General features: G+C 41.9%; 1 protein-coding gene across 2 annotated transcripts in view; it reads left to right on the top strand.

Moving 5' to 3' along the window:
* arfgef1 (ADP-ribosylation factor guanine nucleotide-exchange factor 1 (brefeldin A-inhibited)) overlaps positions 1-20,055 on the top strand; it is a 54,012-nt gene extending 33,957 nt beyond the window's left edge. For both annotated transcript variants that reach the window (XM_008396236.3, XM_008396235.3), the window contains 30 exons: positions 586-820; positions 1,917-2,016; positions 2,274-2,413; positions 3,246-3,354; positions 5,981-6,182; positions 6,277-6,388; positions 7,266-7,471; positions 7,608-7,692; positions 7,821-7,986; positions 8,080-8,231; positions 8,309-8,437; positions 9,282-9,440; positions 9,846-9,990; positions 10,092-10,182; positions 10,281-10,321; positions 10,474-10,643; positions 11,282-11,433; positions 12,146-12,318; positions 12,806-12,966; positions 13,071-13,201; positions 13,367-13,496; positions 13,607-13,742; positions 13,913-14,051; positions 15,826-15,898; positions 16,024-16,186; positions 16,284-16,423; positions 16,515-16,686; positions 16,771-16,909; positions 18,216-18,333; positions 18,653-20,055. In XM_008396236.3, coding sequence (XP_008394458.1) covers positions 586-820; positions 1,917-2,016; positions 2,274-2,413; positions 3,246-3,354; positions 5,981-6,182; positions 6,277-6,388; positions 7,266-7,471; positions 7,608-7,692; positions 7,821-7,986; positions 8,080-8,231; positions 8,309-8,437; positions 9,282-9,440; positions 9,846-9,990; positions 10,092-10,182; positions 10,281-10,321; positions 10,474-10,643; positions 11,282-11,433; positions 12,146-12,318; positions 12,806-12,966; positions 13,071-13,201; positions 13,367-13,496; positions 13,607-13,742; positions 13,913-14,051; positions 15,826-15,898; positions 16,024-16,186; positions 16,284-16,423; positions 16,515-16,686; positions 16,771-16,909; positions 18,216-18,333; positions 18,653-18,874 — 4,291 coding nt within the window. In that variant the 3' untranslated portion in view covers positions 18,875-20,055. The remainder of the gene's footprint in view (positions 1-585; positions 821-1,916; positions 2,017-2,273; positions 2,414-3,245; positions 3,355-5,980; positions 6,183-6,276; positions 6,389-7,265; positions 7,472-7,607; positions 7,693-7,820; positions 7,987-8,079; positions 8,232-8,308; positions 8,438-9,281; positions 9,441-9,845; positions 9,991-10,091; positions 10,183-10,280; positions 10,322-10,473; positions 10,644-11,281; positions 11,434-12,145; positions 12,319-12,805; positions 12,967-13,070; positions 13,202-13,366; positions 13,497-13,606; positions 13,743-13,912; positions 14,052-15,825; positions 15,899-16,023; positions 16,187-16,283; positions 16,424-16,514; positions 16,687-16,770; positions 16,910-18,215; positions 18,334-18,652) is intronic.

Here is a 20,055-nt window from a genome sequence, read left to right as displayed (position 1 = left end):
CCCTTTCTTACTGCTTTACAGAAATGGAAAGCAGATAAAGAAAGTAAAGCATTGCAAAGGAGCATTTAAAGTCGGCATATAAATAAGCTGAATCTGTTATTTGTTGAAATTCGGTTATTTCTTTCCCCAGAGCCTTTTGCTACAGTAGAGCTTTGCAGACAGATGGAGGTTGTGCATGCAGGCGATCTGTGACCGTGACCCCCAGAGCATTTTCTTTTAATCCTGCTGACGATTTTTAACTCTCTGCTGCAGACGCACATCCTCATGAGTTCTCTCCATGTAATTGGTTGTAAATTCCTTTCAAGGGCATTGTTTTCTGTTACAAAGACCAAAGAACGCAGCAGAAGCATCGGGGATGAAACTGCGGAGAATCTTAAAGCAGGTTTAGGTTATAAAACATCTTCCGAAGCAACATCTCACGGAGCGCTGCTGAATCATCTGACCTACATGTTAAACTGACTCAGATTACTACAAACTAAGCAGTTGTATAACCTTCTGAATGTAAATTTTTATTCTGCTAACCATTTTCAGAATCATTCAAACGAATATGAAGACTAACAAATTTCCTTTGTGTGACTGCCGCAGGTCCCACGAGCTGCGATCGAAGGTGTTGTCTCTGCAGCTGCTGCTGTCCATCCTGCAGAATGCCGGGCCCATCTTCAAGACCAACGAGATGTTCATAAACGCCATCAAGCAGTATTTGTGCGTAGCGCTGTCGAAGAACGGCGTCTCCTCTGTGCCTGAAGTCTTTGAGCTCTCGCTCTCCATCTTCCTTACCCTGCTCTCCCACTTTAAGACCCACCTCAAGATGCAAATCGAGGTAAAACGTTTGCATGCGTCTATTTAGTGAAGTTTTCTTTTTATTGCAAGCTCTACCGACAGCTTAAATAGCAAGCGTATTGTCTTGTGTAAAATAAAATAAAACGATCTTGCAAGATAAGTACACTGAGTAAATTTAAATTCAGCCAAAAGATCGGTTTCTTGCTCTTGAGACATTTGCTGCATGTATTCCCCACTTTCTCTCTCTGCCTCTTTTCTGTCTGGTAATTATCAATAAAGGCAACTAGTGCCAAAAAAACAAAGCATATAGTTAAATTCCACTATCCTCTGTTAATTGAGTTGCCAGAGAAAGAAACAAACACCTTCTTTGGCAGGAGACGGTTGAGATTCCCTAAACCAAAGCTCAAATTTATGGTAAACTTGAGGCCAAGTTCCAAACAAACTCAATAGTATTTGAAAGACAAAGTTGTAGATTAGTCAGTTGAATGATGTTCTATGTGCAAATTTTCACATGGAATATAAAATACCTAACCCTCTCTGGACAAAAGGAGCATTAACTAAAGACCTAAAAAGAAAAATCAAGTCATATGGCCAAAATATGAATTATTAAATATTATAAGGCTTTGTTTTTTCCCCAACTCCCTTACAAATGGGTGATGCATGAGTATATACAGGTCCTTCTCAAAAAATTAGCATATTGTGAGAAAGCTCATTATTTTCCATAATGTAATGATAAAAATTAAACTGTCATATATTTTAGATTCATTGCACACCAACTGAAATATTTCAGGTCTTTTATTGTTTTAATACTGATGATTTTGGCATACAGCTCATGAAAACCCCAAATCCCTGTCTCCCAAAGGGGAAAAGCAGTTCTTCAGCTGCCTTGTTGGAAAACTTAAAAAATGAGTACTTAATAAGATGAATAAAAATAAAAAAACTCAACCAAAATTAGCATTAAATTTATTTAGGACATGAAGTGAGCAGTTCTACCTGTTCTTCTTTCGTCTCGGCCAAATTAACTCGCCTTCCTCCTTCCAGGATCCCTGATCCTGTTGGCTGCTCTTGTTTTGTGTTGCGAGTTGCTCCTTTTGCCTGGTTCTGACTGGAAATGCAATAAACTCTCTCTTTTGCAGGTGTTCTTCAAAGAGATTTTCCTGTACATACTTGAGACGTCCACAAGCTCTTATGACCACAAGTGGATGGTCATCCAAACACTCACCAGAATATGTGCAGGTTTGCTCTGCTTTTTTCTATTCTTGTTTTGTTTCTGCACTAATATTGACCTCATATGTAATTGAATTAACTTTTCAAAATGAAGTATTTTTGAAAGACACTAGTAGGAGAAATATTATAATTTCTCCTTTCTACTTTAATCATAATTTTTTGTGCTTTCAAAAGCAATTCTTTGAGCCTATAACTTTATAAGTCGTTTCTATGATTTCCTAAGGCTTTGTGGAGGGAAAAAAATGTGTCCCTTCTGTCTCCTTTAGATGCCCAAAGTGTGGTGGACATCTATGTGAACTACGACTGTGACTTGAATGCTGCTAATATATTTGAGCGCTTGGTCAACGACCTCTCAAAAATAGCCCAGGGCCGTGGAGGCCACGAGCTCGGCACAACACCCCAACAGGTGAATTTTTGTTTTCCTCACGTTCTTCATCTATTCTGTGCCTGCTTTACGGGGATAGTTCAGGATTTATAAAGTAAGGTGCTGTTAAAAGGTTATAAACAGTTAATATCATACCTTCAACTCACAACACTCGTCGTTTATCGTAATCCCAGTTTAGCTGATGCTGCAGAGGGAAGCTGACGAGTTAGAGAAGGGACCAAGACCAAAATTGACATCTATAAATCTCAAAAATGCCACAATGGTTTATTTGAACCTATAAAACTTCATCACGTCTGTAATTTGGATGTAATTTGGAAGTTATTTACACAGAAGTTGACAATTATTTAGACGTTAAATGTAGGTCAGAGGCATTGCCCCACCCTTAGACTTCCCTGTGAAACACAGACCGAAAACTGAACTTGTAAACAGTTTAAACTCAGAGCAGCCAAGTTTAAACTACCGTGTAGAAATCAAAAATGTCACAACTGCTCATGTAAACAGTGTTACTGATTTTTTTTTTCTTACGCTGTCTACTTTTTCTGTCTGGTATTTAGTAACTGGAAAGAGTTAAATGTTTGATTCTTAGTACATGAAACGTCACCTGTGATGCAAAAACCCACTGAGGTTTTTCAGGTTGTAGCCGTTCTCAGACTAGCCATTCGGCTTCAACCTCCAGAACCAACTAATCGTAATGTGCACTAAATGAAGCGACAAAACAGAGTTGGTTACATCAAGGAAAGATATTAACCATTTCCAACCTTTTAGCAGAACCATAATTTATTCCCAAAACGTCCCACTAAGACAGCTCGAAAAGTTTTACTGATTATTTGATGTGTTTTATATTCTTGTCCAGGAGCTGACTCTGAGAAAGAAAGGCCTTGAATGTCTTGTGTCCATCCTAAAATGTATGGTGGAATGGAGCAAAGACCAGTACGTCAACCCCAATTCCCAGACCAGCCTGGGTGAGTCATTTATGAGATGCTAGCTGCAGTGAAACCCAAAGCACAAGGAAATGTTGTGACTTTTTTTTGTTTAGATTGATCATTTTAATTATCAGCTTACAGATGCAATGATGTCAGAAATCCTGTTTCTAACAGGCTAGACAGGCTAGACATGGGAGTGTGATCTATGTTAAAGATCTACGGTCTTTCAAATAAGACACACTGAGTTTGCTGTAGAAAACTGCGCACAATTTGTTGCAAATGTGTTCCAAACTGAGCTGCGTGTACAATCACTTTGCTTCAACAATAGCTCCAAAGTACTAATAGCATTTCAGCTCTCATTAGTTTTAGCAGACGCTGGAACCAAAACCCCTCCAGGTGAGGAGAAGCTGCTGTAGTGACTGAAGCTTGATGCGTGTGTTTGTGCTGCGCCTGCAGCTATCGGCACAGTGAAAGGGATTAAGTATTTTTGTGGCAGTATACATGCATGGAAGGATGTGCAAATCTATTAATTCCTGAGGATTTAAAGGTTTGGCTACAGTGGGAAGGAAAATAAGCTGATACTTGTAACTGTGCAATATGCAGTTGGTACGTAATACGGTTCTGAATCGGACGCAGTTTGATTGTTTATAACCTTAATAAAAGCTTAAACAATTCTCACTGTAATGTTTTAGCTGGCTCACACTGAGCAGAGCTCTCCAGATTGCTTCCTTTCCTGCAGTAGACTGTGAAAAACGGGGAAGGTTAAAAGCAGATTTTGGCCGTAATCTATGTGGATCGGTCTCAGTTCCCCTCAGAGTCTTAACAGGAGTTTGAGATAAGGCTTGTACCCTTCAGCATGGCCGCAGTCAGCTGTAGGATTGACCACTGGAAGGAAGGGAAGAAGAGGAAAAGCAAGCTCTCGTCGGCTCAGTTCCAGCCACAGCAGGCAGTGAGATAATGCTTCGGCACATAGAGGCTAATCCAGGAGGTTCAGACCCTGAAAAAGAGCAATACCTTTCACCAAGCTGCAATGAAGCACCAATCTGTGACACGTGGAGCATATCCTCTCTGCGAGTCGGGCCGCTGGGTCTTGCGCACAGAGGACGGATTTGTCGTTAGCTGAAGGAGGAACCCGAACTAAGACGAAGCTGAAACTCTGAGAAAGGACTGAAAAGATATCCCTTAAGCCTCTGGAAGTATCCACAGGCCAGCCTGGGGCTAAGCTGTCAAAGCCAAGCAGCAGAGGCAGCTTTGTTGACTGTCAGGGATATTACTCTGCCAAAAAACCCACGACAGCTCATTAGTATACAAACAGCAGCTCACGTTAAAATCCTGCATGCTGAATTTGCCCGGCTGGCAGTGTTGGTGGAGGTTAGAAAGTTTTACATTTTAGACTGAATCCTGTTATAGCAGCATGCCAGGTCCTCGCTTGTAACGCTTTCTTGTCTTTACTCTCATCTTTCTGAATAACTTCGAAGCAAGAGCAGGTAAAAACTGGAACAGTAGTGATTGTTTTAGTGGAATGTGTGTAAAAATAGCTCCAATTTAAACCCTTTGTGATTGTGTTTTAGGTAGTTTTCCATTGTCTCGGTATGAAAGTCTGTCAGCAGCTTTTAATACGACATTCAGCAGGCCTCACTCCAGAATAACTCAGAGTGTGTCTATAATGGGATACACTCGGCTATCAAACATCACAACACAGACCCAAACACAGGGCTCCTATGCGGCCTTTTGATTATTTTAGTATGTTACAGAGATTTGTGAGAGTTTTCCTCTAGTAGAAAATGAGAACAGAACAGTCTGTGGATAAGAAATAATAATCGTTTGAAACCGAGAATTTCTTTAAAACCACGGTAAACTCTGAAACCAGAAATAAGCCTACGTCTGGTTCTGTTGCATAACTTGAGTGGTGTAGGTTACGCAGTAACCAGAACCACGTTTGGTCTGACTTAACCTGTCGAGACCTGAAGAAACATCCAAACCAGATTGTTTTTAAAACCATGGTTTTACGCTCTAAATGGATTCAGATATGTAACAGAAAACACATCTAGTTGCTACAGACGTCTGGCGTCCCGATGCTCTTTTTCTTTTGCTGTGTTGTCCGTGTTTTTAAGAGTGGCAAACATCGAGACGTGCCGACTCGTCTGCGAGGCCGTCCTGAATGTTTTAAAGAGTTTCCGTTGGGTAATCGGACGCCTCAGTTGGGCCCAGCCTGGGTTACAGGGTGAACTTGTTCCAGCAGCAGCGGCGGTGTATCCTAGAGCTCCTCTCTCATGGATTAATAAACCAACTCTCTTGACCTTCAGCTCACATTTCTTCCCCCTATTCACAGCCTGCAGTGTTTTAGAGAACATCCAGAGCCCAAAATGCTGCATTAAATTATCATAATTTACAAAATCATGCAAAGGTGACACTTTTAATTGACTTTTAATGCAACTTTTAGAGCAACTTTGCATTAAAAGTGTCATTATTTACCGAATGACACTTAATGACAACTGTTGTAAACATTCATAAAGACTTCTTTATGTTTATGACAGATGTTATGTCATGTTTATGACGGTGTCATGTCAGTCTTATGCACACCCCTTCAAATAAAGTGTTACCCAAAACAATAATTTTGTTTTCTAAATCATTGGCTTTATTTCCTTTTATTTTTGCTCTTCAGGCCAGGAGAAACCTTCAGAGCAGGACAGCTCAGACACCAAGGCCACAGAGAGCATAAACCGCTATGGCAGCATCAACTCCCTGGACTCCACGGCCTCGTCTGGCATCGGTAGCTACAGCACACAGATGTCCGGCACCGACAACCCCGAGCAGTTTGAGGTTCTCAAGCAGCAGAAGGAGATAATCGAACAGGGGATTGACCTGTGAGTCCGGTGAATTTACAGCTCTATATCCTCATGAACGTGGAGCGAGTTAGCCGTAGCTAAGTTTGGCTTTTCGCGTTTGTGTTTTCCTCAGGTTCAACAAGAAACCAAAGAGAGGAATCCAGTACCTTCAAGAGCAAGGCATGCTGGGTACAACCCCAGAGGACCTTGCACAGTTCTTGCACCAGGAGGAGAGGCTTGACTCGGTAAAAAAACAAAAAACAAGTCAATTCGCTTTAGGAAAAAGTAGAAAGTAAAGAAAGGTAGACACTAGAATACTTTCAAAATAATCACATTTGTTGCAGAAATAGTTTATTAACAGGCCGATTCTCAAAATTCCATCACCGCTGAGACATAGACCAGCAATCTATTTTTTTCTGATTATGCTATATTATAATCTGTAATGATCATAACAATGCAGGGACCATTTTTTTGTGCAGTTAAAACTTACAAGTTAGTCAAATAAAAAAACATGAATGTATATATTAATACATGAATAAAATAATAATTTTATGTTGAGTTAAATTTGTACTCTGCAGATTTCAACAGCAGTTATATAAATAATGAAAGATGTAACGATAATAAATGCTTTATTGCCATTTTAGGTGAATATTGTTCATTTCTGCCTAAAATTACATAAAAATATGTTGCGAGTCTTCCAGTTACCTTTGTCTTGATTCTAGACAAAACACAATTAAGCTCACATCAAATGCTGCCTGCAGTAGGTAAAAAAAGCCTAGAAAAAATTATTAATGTATAAACTTTGATTAAAATAGATGTAATTAAATTGTGACTGTATACATGTAAATCAGAATTAAAAGTAATTTAATATAATGACTGTAATTGAACTCATTTTTTATTGTTTGGCACCATGATGAGCAAATTAGTGCAGCATTAATAACTGCATTAATTACAGCGTCAGATAAAAACAATCTGCCCTGATTTGCTACTCTTTGCTAATCATTAAGACAGCATGTGTTTCACTCTGCAGGGTCACAGACCTGAGCACTGAGTGTAAACGTGCAGGCGTATAGATCAGTAATGCGAAGTGCAGCCTGACCTCTGTGTCGTTGCTCTGTTCAGACTCAGGTGGGTGAATTCCTCGGCGATAACGACCGTTTCAATAAAGAGGTCATGTACGCCTACGTGGATCAAATGGACTTCCAGGGCAAAGACTTTGTTTCCGCTCTAAGGATGTTTCTGGAGGGCTTCCGGCTCCCCGGCGAGGCCCAGAAGATCGACCGGCTCATGGAGAAATTTGCAGCAAGATACTTGGAATGCAATCAGGGGTGAGTTTAATTTGCTTTTTTAAATTTTTATTTTACAAAACAGAAAGGAAACCAGAGAAGATCAAGGATGTGGTTTGTTTTTGCAGTTCGTTTATTCTGCTCACCCGTTGTTCTCGTTTTGTTTTTGTTGCTCCAGACAAACTCTCTTTGCCAGTGCAGACACGGCATATGTTCTCGCCTACTCGATCATCATGTTGACAACAGACCTCCACAGCCCGCAGGTGAGACGTCCACCTCAAGGAAGCTTCAGGGTTTTGGTGTTTAGACAGGAAATGTCCCTTTAAATATCAGTGAAGCGTGCCGAGCAAAAGCCAGTCTTGACTTTATTTTATTGCTGTAATCTGCAAAGGTGAAGAATAAAATGACAAAAGAGCAGTACATCAAGATGAACCGCGGCATCAATGACAGCAAGGACCTGCCTGAGGAGTATCTCTCAGCCATATACGATGAGATCGCAGGGAAGAAGATCGCCATGAAGGAAACGAAAGAGCTCACCATGAAGTCCAACAAGCAAAGTGAGTCTGCCAATCATATCAACGACGAACCACATGTTGTCCCCGCTGATCTGGGTTGAATTGATGTCTGAATCTGAATTGACCCGCATACAGGCGTGGCCAGCGAGAAGCAGAGGCGTCTGCTCTACAACGTGGAAATGGAGCAGATGGCCAAGACGGCCAAAGCCCTGATGGAGGCCGTCAGCCACGTCCAGGCCCCGTTCACCAGCGCCACGCATCTGGAGCACGTCAGGCCCATGTTCAAGGTATTTCACCTGAGATTCCACGCACCCCGCGGGGGGAACACACGGCTAAAGCCTCATCTGTGTGTGACGCTTCTCAGCTGGCGTGGACGCCCTTCCTGGCTGCCTTCAGCGTCGGTCTGCAGGACTGTGACGATACTGAAGTGGCTTCGCTGTGTCTCGAAGGAATTCGCTGCGCCATCAGGATAGCGTGCATCTTTTCCATACAGGTACGGCACCCTGGTTCACTGCAACACAGGCTTCTTACGCAGAATATTTATAGAACTGGATTTGATCACATTTCAAGTCTGCATAAATTGAGTTTGGAAACATCTTTGAGTTTCTAACATTTTTGTTTTTAATAAAAGTTACCTTTTTTTTATATTTTGAGTTGCATTATATTAAAACCTTCATCTTCCATTTGCTAGATAGCAATTTTTAAGGTTTTTGTCAAATGTATTTATTTATTTAGCCTCAATGTTGAAAACACAAACAAATTTAAGCAGAATAATTTCACATCTTATAATTGCATCAAAGCTCTACTTAATCTAGAATTAAGATTCATCATAATGAATCGTTACAAAAAGTTTGTATTTATTTCAGAAATTCAAATCCAAAACAGTCATACATCAGTTTATAACACTAATATATATTTCAATTCTTATTTATATTTATATTTATGTTTTTAGTATCCAGAATAAAACTTGTAATTGTAACTTTTTTGCTCTTTGCCTTGGATTTTTTCTTTTCGCTCAATTTTCTGCCAACACTCTGAACAGCTTTCTTATTTAGCAATGACCTTCTGTGTCAGTGATTATCTGCAAAACATTTCTATATTATTTTCATTGGTGTTATGTAATGTGTTAATTCCTGAAAAACTGGATTTTGGTTGTTCATTAGTTGCTAGCTATTATCATCGAAATAATTGGTCTCAGTATTAAATGTGTTCTATATAAAATATTAAAGATCTTGTTTAGTTTGATGGCTCTCTGGAATTTTAGGTAAATGTTTTGTACCTAAACGACCAAAACATACAAAAATTGCCATCAAAACGTTGGTTTTGTTTCTGAACAGCTGGAGAGGGATGCTTACGTTCAGGCTCTGGCCAGGTTCACCCTGCTGACGGCCAGCTCTGGCATCGCAGAAATGAAGCAGAAGAACATCGACACCATCAAGACCCTGATCACTGTGGCACACACGGACGGCAACTACCTGGGCAACTCCTGGCATGAGGTGAGAGCTTTCAGAACCATACAGCTGGCTACATTCCAGCATCGTCTATTCATATATGTTCTTTATTGATCAGTCATCAAACATAACATGAGTCATAATTGCAAAAATTAGCATCATAGTGTGTTTTTTATGATTATTTTTTGGCACTAGTGGCATTTATTTGCTGTATTTAGACAGGAAATGAGTAAAGAGAGAGAAGGGAGAACGTGTAGCGAAGGTGACCATTCTGAACCTTTAATACAGTTAAAGCCACTTTGCAATTATCCAGTACTTTGTGTTGTTCTATCTAATAAAATACATTGGAGTTTGTGTCTGTAAGAGGTGTGATTGGTCTAGCAGTGCGCAGTATTTGGTTTTTTCCTTCTTTAGGCTTTTCATGACCATTTTTTTTTCCCTCCTTCTCAGATCATGAAGTGCATCAGTCAGCTGGAGCTGGCTCAGCTGATTGGTACGGGGGTGAAGGCGCGCTACATCTCAGGGACGGTGCGGGGGAAAGAGGGCTTCATCACCAGCACCAAGGAGCAGAACAACGACGAGTACCTGGGTCTAGGTCAGTAGAAACGTTTCAGTCCGTCGCAAACAGACTATTACTACTACTACTACTACTAAAGATCTGACAGCAGAGCTACTCCCATGTGGTTCTCTCTGTAGTCGGGGGAACAGTGGACCGTAAGCAGATCGCCAGCATTCAGGAGTCCATTGGAGAGACGAGCTCCCAGAGCGTGGTGGTGGCTGTGGACAGGTGTGGATCTGTCATTTCTCCACTCATTTACCTCCAGGTCTCCTCCTGTGCACTTATGTAGACACACCGCTTCACATCTTATTCTCCAATGTTTTCAGGATCTTCACAGGCTCCACCAGACTGGACGGTAACGCAATAGGTGAGTCGAGACGTTCTCCTCTGTGCTTCAAGGACTGCCGCATTTCCTGTGTCGTTGCGACTCATCTTCCTGTTCAAATCACTTCTTTTTTTTTTTTTTTTTTTTTTTGACCCCACCCCCATCCCCCCTCACTGTGGTGATTTGTGTCTCAGTGGATTTCGTGCGCTGGCTGTGTGCTGTGTCCATGGATGAGCTGGCCTCGCCCACACATCCACGCATGTTTAGCCTGCAAAAGATCGTAGAGATCTCCTACTACAACATGGGCCGCATCAGGCTGCAGTGGTCCAGGATCTGGGAGGTGATAGGAGACCACTTCAATAAGGTGGGTGTGCGAAACGGAGCGACCCCCTCAGGTTCTCTTTCTATTCCTCCATCTCTCCTCGTTTCCTTCCTTTTGTTCTTGTGTTGCTTTTCCAAGAGGTGTTTTTGTTTTTAATGAGAGATAAATATTACTAAAAGGAAAGGTTTTTTTTGTTGTTGTTTAAACAAGATACTGCTCCTGAATTTATTGCCAAGCTCTGGCAGTAAAGCGCTTCTATAGAAAAATAAACATCACAATTTTTGTTTTTTAATCTATTTTGTCAGCAGTAAACAATCATTTTCAATTTTTTAAATGTATTATTTTCTAAAACATAAAGTGTAGATTTGAAAGGTAAAAAATATATATACCTGCTTTGATTGTTTGATTTAAGATTAAAGAACATAAATCAATTTTTTTCCTCTTGAAATGGCGATAAACATTTTATTTTATCTGCACACCCAAATTAGACGCTTTGCTTTTTTTTTGTGGGTAATGATTCAGTTGCTCTTTTTTTTTAAATGATCATCTTCTGTTCTAAATATTTGCTATATCCCACATGTTGAACAGCTTCTCTTTTTCCCCCCAGTTTGCTCTGATGATTTGTCGAACAGAAAATGCTGAATACTAAATACCAGAAATGTTGTTTTTCTCTGCTGCAGGTTGGCTGCAATCCCAACGAAGATGTAGCGATTTTTGCCGTCGATTCTCTTAGGCAGCTGTCCATGAAGTTCCTGGAGAAAGGGGAGCTGGCTAACTTCCGCTTCCAGAAGGACTTTCTGAGGCCGTTCGAGCACATCATGAAGAAGAACAGGTACGAACCCAGAGCCACCGGCGCAGAGCCTCTGCCACGTCACTTTTCCTGTCTTTTCCTCCCTGAAGCTATGAGTGGATTTTTTTTTTTTTCGCTCTGACTCCTGCCAACATTTCAGCTGACCCATTTCAGTCTTCTTGCATTACTTCTCCACTGAATTCACATAAAAGGCTCTTTTTTTTCCCCCCCGTCTGTTTGGTTTGAGATGGTTTTAAGTACAAACCAGACAGATTTATTTAGCTGGTGATTTTGCAACAGCGTGCATGCAGCATGTGAAAAGCTAAAGCCTGTTTCACTGCAACACATTTCTGACAAGAACCAGGAGTTTAAACAAGAATTCGCTCACAGACGGCAGCGGGGAGGAGACGGCTGGCGGCCATGTAAACCGGGCAGAGCGTGGAGTCCATTAGAGTCGCGTGTGTGTGTGTGTGCGTGTGTGGAAGAGAGAGAGATGGTTAGAAGAGGCAGAGATTTCCTCCCATTCATGCTCTCTGAGCAGCTACAATTGCTTGTCACTATGGCAACAGTTGCTGCAACAAACCAGTTGAGCTCTAGCTATAATAACCACTTTACCATAAAATGAGCCTGGGGATTTTATCAAGTGCTTTTCCAGCTAATCTGCATCATTAAACAGACAAATTATCCTCATTTCAGTTGATTTGACACATTCACATCCCATTTTTTTTTTCCCCTTCTCTATCTGATCTTGCAGGTCTCCCACCATCAGAGACATGGTGGTGCGCTGCATAGCTCAGATGGTGAACTCCCAGGCTGCCAACATCCGGTCAGGCTGGAAGAACATCTTCTCGGTGTTCCACCTGGCGGCGTCCGACCAGGACGAGAGCATCGTGGAACTGGCCTTCCAGACCACCGGCCACATCGTCAGTGAGTCCAACATTCCTGTGTCCAAACTCGTTTCATGTCGTCCCTTCAATCATGCGGCAGAAATGGCAACTCGAGCTTTATGACAAAACACGCTAGTGTTTTTTTTATATATGAATAAATATGATTTTAATCAGATATTTAAATAATTGCATATATATTTTTTAAACGTGTTAATTTTATGAATATTCAATCCCTCAATGAAAGAGGCTTTGTCTACAGACACCCGAAATAAAAACATTTCCTGTTAGATTTAATGAAAAATAACAATAAAAAATCCTTTATGCGCGTTTGTAGTATTTGCATAAAATAAATTATGTATAAAAGAGTTCAGTTTATACGTAATCACATCGTCAGAGACGAGCCTTTAGTACCTTACGAACAAATCTTCCAGTTGGTCAGAAGATCTGATTGAACATGAAATCAAAGTCTGTTTTTATTAACTTCTCTTCTCCTCTGCTTGTGTGCTCGCTGTGTACGCCTCCCTCAGCGAATGTATTCGAGAAGCACTTTGCAGCCACCATCGACTCCTTCCAGGACGCCGTCAAGTGTCTCTCGGAGTTCGCCTGCAACGCCTCGTTCCCAGACACCAGCATGGAAGCAATCCGCCTCATCCGCCACTGCGCCAAATACGTCTCAGAGAGACCGCAGGTCAACGTCGGCCGGATGAAGTCTGAATTCTACCTGTAAAAAAAAATAAATAAAAAAATAAGAGGATTCATTTTGAACTCGTCGTTTCCTCATCCCCCCGGCAGGCCTTCAAAGACTACACCAGTGACGACATGAATGTAGCCCCCGAGGACCGGGTGTGGGTGCGAGGCTGGTTCCCCATCCTGTTTGAGCTCTCCTGCATCATCAACAGGTGCAAACTGGATGTCAGGACCAGGTAGGCGGCATTAACCCTCCGTTCGCAGGCCTCGTCGCTTTTCCACATTTTGTCACATTACAGCCACAAAGCTGCTGGGATTTTAAATGCAATACTGTTTGTAACTTGCATATGTGTTTTTAGACCTGTGTTGTTTAATGAGTGCGTTTGCGTTGCTTCTTGCAGGGGCCTCACGGTGATGTTCGAAGTGATGAAGACCTATGGGCATACCTTTGAGAAACACTGGTGGCAGGACCTGTTCAGAATCGTCTTCAGGATCTTCGACAACATGAAGCTACCGGAGCAGCAGACCGAGGTAACGGACGAGCCTTTTCTTCCTGCAGCTTCTTTGTTTTAGTTCTCGTGTGTGCGTGTGTGTATGTGAAGCACGCTCACTGACGAGGCTTTTGTTGTGCAAACCTTCAGAAAGCAGAGTGGATGACCACTACATGCAACCATGCACTTTATGCCATCTGTGACGTTTTCACCCAATACTTTGAGTCCCTCAACGGACTCCTGTTGGATGACATCCTGGCTCAGCTCTACTGGTGTGTGCAGCAAGGTGAGCAGGCTGCGTTCACGTTTTCAAAAAAAAAAAAAAAAAAAGAGGATTTTTATGGAAATGTTTATTTTATGAACCTGTACTCCAAACAAAATTAGACCACATCGTGTTTATCATAAACTAAACAATAATAAAATCCACTTCCTGTCTCTCTGCCTCTTCGCCTGCAGACAACGAGCAGCTGGCCCGTTCGGGCACCAACTGCCTAGAGAACGTGGTCATCCTCAACGGGGAGAAGTTCTCCGCCGAGACCTGGGACAAGACGTGCAACTGCATGCTGGACATCTTCAAGACCACCATCCCCCATGCGTAAGCCGACGCGCCGTCGAGGCGTTTCCTCCTCAGCAGGAAAACACTGTGGGACCCGGATTTGAACTGAAGCTGCTCAAACGGGCAGTTTGATGCTTGAAAATTAGTTTGTAGAATCAAATCAAGCTCAGTGCTAAAATCTAGTGGTGTTTAGTGTAATAGAATAACTTTTTCATGTAGTGAAGCGATAAATAGTGACATTGAAGGACGTTTATGCAGCAAGCTCACTTTTTCACAGACCAAAGAGAGGTGGGGGTAGTAGAAAAGTTTTAGTGTTTTGGAAGGAGGAATGATATAAGGGGGAACAATATAAGGGGGAACAAAACAGTGGCCACAAATTTCAGCATCATTGGTGCTCCATACATCCCTGGCTGGCAGCACTGGTGCAGCTTTGTGTCTGCATGTCTGCAAAGGGGGGAAATAATCTGTGATTCACAGTTAGTTTTGCCTGTCCAGAGGCTTGCTACAGCTCAGGCAACGCCTGTTGCTTCTGTACAGAGTTTTTAAATAAAATCTCAAATATATGATTTCCCAGTTCTGGATAAGTACGGAAAAAGAAAATGTAGTATCTAAATTTCTTTGTTTCCTTTTGATTTTTTTTTTTTTTGTTCTCTGTATTTGTTTGGTTTTCTCTTTGTTTCTTTTTTTGTTTGTTTTTTCTTTCTGTTGTTTTTACTTTCTTTTTTTTAAATCACCTTAGAACATTGTTTCTCAACCTTTTTTGGCCCAGCGCCCCCCTAGCCCTTATTCAGGTCCCTCACCGCCCCCCACCAAAGAATTTGTAGGCTTCTTTGCACTGACTATTATTTTATTGTTAATATTACTATCACTATTGTAGATGTTTTGATTTTTATGCTTGTTTCTGTATTTATCATCAAAAATAATTTCCCGGAGAACAAAAAAGGCATGGGAATAGAAATTATTTTCACAGGTGTCTATGAAAAATGCAATGAACATTCAAGTTAAAATCAGTAGGCCTAACAGCAGCCAATCAGAGTGGAAAAAATTATTCTTGTTCTGTGCCATTTTCTAGTTGTAAATATTCCACAAAATGACCATATAAAAGATGTTCAACATGCCAGTTTAAACTTTGAACTATTTGCAAAACGACTGAGCTCTGCAACATTAAAACATGGATAGAACTGTAACTACATTAATCAAAGCTCTTCTTCTCTTCAGTGTTTCTGTCGGTTTCTGGTGGTGCGGCTCTGTGCTGCCTTCAGGAGAATGGGACATCAGAGTATTATCCATTTTCACCCACCTGGCATTTATTGTGCCATGTTTATTGATTTTTCACTGTTCAGCGCCAGATTCTCTGTTTTTATGCCATAATTCACATCTAGTTTGTCGCTCCGTTTTATGTCCTGCTTCTCCTGGACATAGAGGAGAAGCTACTAGCAGGAGCGAAGCTGAGCCAAGAAGCTACAAACTAAATAGAAGAAGAGCTGCCATCGATACAGTTGCAGCCAGGCATGATTTAATGTTACAAAATACAGTTTTAGCAAGTAGCTCAAAGTCTAAACTGGTACTGTTGTGCATTTAAGGTGCAAACTTTACCTTCGACCAAACGCCCCCCAAAGGCATCCCAGCGCCCCCCTTTTGTAAAAATGTCTGCCAGCGCTCCCTGCCGTCCTCTGAACGCCCCCCGGGGGGGCGGTACCGCCCACGTTGAGAACTGCTACCTTAGAAGAAATTGGCTATTCTGATGTACAGTTTTGACATTTTCACCAAAAAACTTATGTAATTTGTTCTATCAATTTTCTCTGGTTTCAAGGTTGTTGACGTGGCGACCAGCAGGAGCAGAAGGAGAGCACTTCGCAACACACAGCCTGACTGACAAACAGCTGGTGAGGAAATCTTTCAAACGGTTTATCGAGGACATGCAGATGTCGTTCTTTTCTGATCCTCCTCCTATTTTAAGCTTATTTATGTTTGTAGGATAACGGGTAGCTAAAATCTGCTTCGATTTCAGGACTCCATATCTCAGAAGTCTGTGGACATTCAGTCCCGCTCTGACGACCAGCACTCTATCAGCAGCGGCGAAAGGGCCACCACCATGGAGAGCCGCCGGCAGAGTCAGCACAGCTCGGCGTCGGGCGTCTTCGAGGACGGCTCGAGAAGCAGGACCTCAACGAGTGAGTCGGCCATTTTCCACAAATACTAACCCTTCTCTCTGCGTTTCCTTTCCCATCTATTTGTTTCCTGACGTACGTTTCCTGTTGCGTCCTGCAGAGATCCAGGAGCAGCGCTTGTTCTCCGCCCTGCTCATAAAGTGCGTCGTTCAGCTGGAGCTGATCCAGACCATCGATAACATCGTGTTTTTCCCCGCCACCAGTAAGAAGGAGGACGCCGAAAACTTTGCTGCTGCTCAGGTATAAAGTTTTAGTGACCCACACGGCGACAAGCTACAGCCATGGTGGAAATGTTAGCGAGTAGCTTTATAAACCTTTATTTAATTTGAAGCGGGACGCCGGGTGTGCTGCGGACGTCCAAGTGGAGACGCAGGACCAGGGGATGTTCCGCTATCTGACCTCGGAGCAGCTCTTCAAGCTCCTGGACTGCCTGCTGGAGTCGCATCGCTTCGCCAAGGCTTTCAACTCCAACAACGAGCAGAGAACGCTGCTGTGGAAAGCAGGTAGGAGAACGGAGGCCGCATCGGGGGACTCGAGGTCCGGCGCTGCGGATCTATTAACGGGTTTTTCCTATGTGCGTTTTGGAGGTTTCAAAGGCAAGTCGAAGCCCAACCTGTTGAAGCAGGAGACCAGCAGCCTGGCGTGTGGGCTGCGCATCCTGTTCCGCATGTACACGGACGAGAGCCGACAGGACGCCTGGGAGGAGGTCCAGAGGCGGCTGCTCAAGTGAGGGACGCCTTCATCTGCTGAACATTTGCCACATTCGGTTTAGCATTGACTATTGACGACAATAATCATCAACTAGTTTAGAAATTGATTCATCGTTTACTATAGCTTGGACTCAAAAAAAGGCCATTTGTTGTAAGAGCAACATGCGACAACTGAGCCAGAACTGTACAAAAAAATATACATTTTGCATTTAAAATAACCAAACCTTCTTTGTCTGTAAATACGTTCCACACAACTCATCTAGTAACATTGCTTTAGCTTCCCCTTGTTTAAAAAAAAAAGCTTCTATTACACACCTTTAACTATTTAATTAGTAGCCAATCAGCTATTCATAATGTTATGATGTTGATCAGAAAGGCTTGAGCTTTACACATTATAAATCTCAAAGTATTTTCCTGCATCCTTTGCACAAATGAGCAAGTGTGTTTCTAATATTATATAAAATAAGTGGTTAAATGGTAAAGATGCAGAATGAGACATTTTCTAAATAATCAATAATAATCATTTGAGGACACCAAAAGGTTTCTTCTCCATTAGATGAAAAATTATAATTTTATTTACTTGTGTTTTAGCTCCTCTTAAAAAAAAAGTTTCTGAATTTTTTTCTAGTTGGTTCGTCACTTTTGTAAAATAAGTTCCAGCTCCAGTGTTTTTAAGTCACATTTTAGTCGCAATGTTGTAAAATCTGAGGTTGTTATTTCAATCCCTGGTGTTTTTCTGCTCTGCTGTGTGAGGTGAAATCTGTCCTGCTGGTTAAAATGTGTGTTTGATGTTGCCTGCTACTCCAGATTAGGTAGAAAAGTGTAAAAAAAGAAAAGAAAAAAAGAACCAGCAGGAGCTCTGCTTCACTGTTCCCATAAAGAAAAGCTTTATAGATCCAGAGGAACCAGAATGCTGCTTGTGATCAGCACTTCTGTGATTGCATCAGCGCCACTCAGAGCCCTCATCCTGTTTGTCTTTCCGTTCTGACTCATCCTCCTGTTTTGATGCCGATACTGATCCAAAGCAGAACACTGGCTTATCTCTCCTGCTTCACTGATTAACTTTGAGAGATGATACCAGGTAGGGGATTAGCGTAAATGGTGGCTGAGTATGTGAGTTGGATCAGTTCGGGGTGCAGAGCTGGAGGAGGATGTGGAGATTCAGTCACCTGATGGAAACTGGAGCAGGAGAAGGTTCAGGTTCTCCTAAAGGTTTAATAGACGACTCAGTGAGCAGCTTCAATGAAGAGCCTTTATTATCATCATCATTCTACTAGTTCCCTGTTGTGTTGATGTCTATGAAATGTTTCTGTTTCGCTCAGCGTTTGCAGCGAGGCAGTGGCGTACTTCCTGGCTCTGACCTCAGAAAGCCACAGAGAGGCCTGGACCAACCTGCTGCTGCTCTTCCTCACCAAGGTGCTGAAGATCAGCGACGAAAGGGTAGGAAACCAAATATGAACGTTGCATTAACAAGATCAACAAACGCATTCATAAAGTTAAAAAAAAAGTTCAACTTTTCTTTTACATTTCGTCAGCCCCGAAACTCGATTGTATTGTAAAACATCAACACAAAAGAAACCCCCTGCATGCGTGGATCCGTTCAATGTTAGAATATTTTGAGCCAAGTAGCCTAGAAGAACATCGACATCCAACCTGCACACCAGTGTTCCTTCTTTCTGTTTAAGATTTGTAGCAAAATACGAGAAACTTTAAGAGGCATTGATACTGTTGGATTACCTCTGACCTCTGTGTCTTTCAGTTCAAGGCTCATGCATCCAGATACTACCCCCTCCTGTGTGAGATCATGCAGTTTGATCTGATCCCTGAACTGCGGGCCGTTCTCAGGAAGTTCTACCTGCGCATCGGCCTCGTCTTTAACATTGCACAGCTGCCCGAGCCCGAGCCGGACCCCGAGCCGAGGCGTGCGGAGCCAGAAACGGACATGGAGGTGGGGGAGGAAGCCGGGGAGGAGGCCCAGTGATGCTGCGCCCTCCTCCACCCCTCTGCCTACTACACAAACCAACCCACCGCAGAAATGTGCGGTTGTGCTGCGCCTCCTCAGGGCTCCCCCCCCCGCCTCACCCTCTCTCCCTCTCTTCCTCCTGTTGTACGACAAACACTTTAACCTGATTGGTTGGAGGGTGAAAACCCCGCCCCAACACTCTTGACCCTCACAGACGGAGTCGTCCGCTTCATCGTTAAAAAACAATAATGTCTTGCACCGGGTGTAGCGACGCCTCCACTGGATAAAACTACTGATCAGCAACTGACATGTACCCATATCTCTGATCTACATCTCAACACGTGTGCTTCTTACTGTATGTTTAAAAAAAATAAAATTAAAAATGAAGAATGAATGATTTCAGCTACATGCAAAATACTCAGCAACTCTGAAATTTATCTCTCACACATGGCTGACGATCTCTGCACTGCGGACGGCTAACGTTGGCGTTGGTTAGTCTCTCGGATGAAACTAGTTGTACAGATCTGCCTCTGTGTAAAATAATCTTATTATTATAATAATAACACTAGATTTTGTTTTTTTCCTGGATTTTTTTTTTTTGCACTTGATCTTGTTTTTGTTCTGTTGTGTTTTTTTCGAATGCACTGGAGATTTTACTTTTGCGATAATTTATTTGACTGCACCACCTCCTCTTCCTGATTGTCCAACACGGTATGATTTGTAATTAAACAAGACTGTGGAAAGTGAAGGGTTAAATTATTTCCATTTTTATATGTTCTTAAGTTTTTAACAAAAGACGAGACGATAACTGGGCTTCTGGAGCCGGAAGACAAGGAAGCAAACTGATGCTAGCTGCTCTATGAAGTCTCTATTCTAATTTCTGTTTTCATGTGAGTTTAGTTATCGCTCTACTGTACAAAAATCAGAAAACTTGATAATATATTTGTTTTTTTTTGTTTTTGTTTTTTTTTGGTTTGGGAAAGGATATATGTATAGAGAAAATTACAAATGTTAGCTGTGCTTTAAGTGTAAATTGGATGCATTCCTGCTCATGGATGTAGAAAACTAAATGTATATGATACAGCAATGTAAAGTTTTCTATGTCGCAAAAGATTATGTACAACTTTCTGTACAATACATCATCTGGCATTCTAATCAGGTTCTAGGTCAATAAAGTTTTTGAACTTGGTTGATTTGAA

The sequence above is a fragment of the Poecilia reticulata genome, chromosome 20 (genome assembly GCF_904066995.2).
Source record: "Poecilia reticulata chromosome 20, P_reticulata-male-v2, whole genome shotgun sequence".
In the NCBI taxonomy this organism is placed as follows: Eukaryota; Metazoa; Chordata; class Actinopteri; order Cyprinodontiformes; family Poeciliidae; genus Poecilia; species Poecilia reticulata.
Note: the sequence above shows the minus strand (reverse complement) of the source record. Positions and strands in the feature narration are given on the sequence as shown.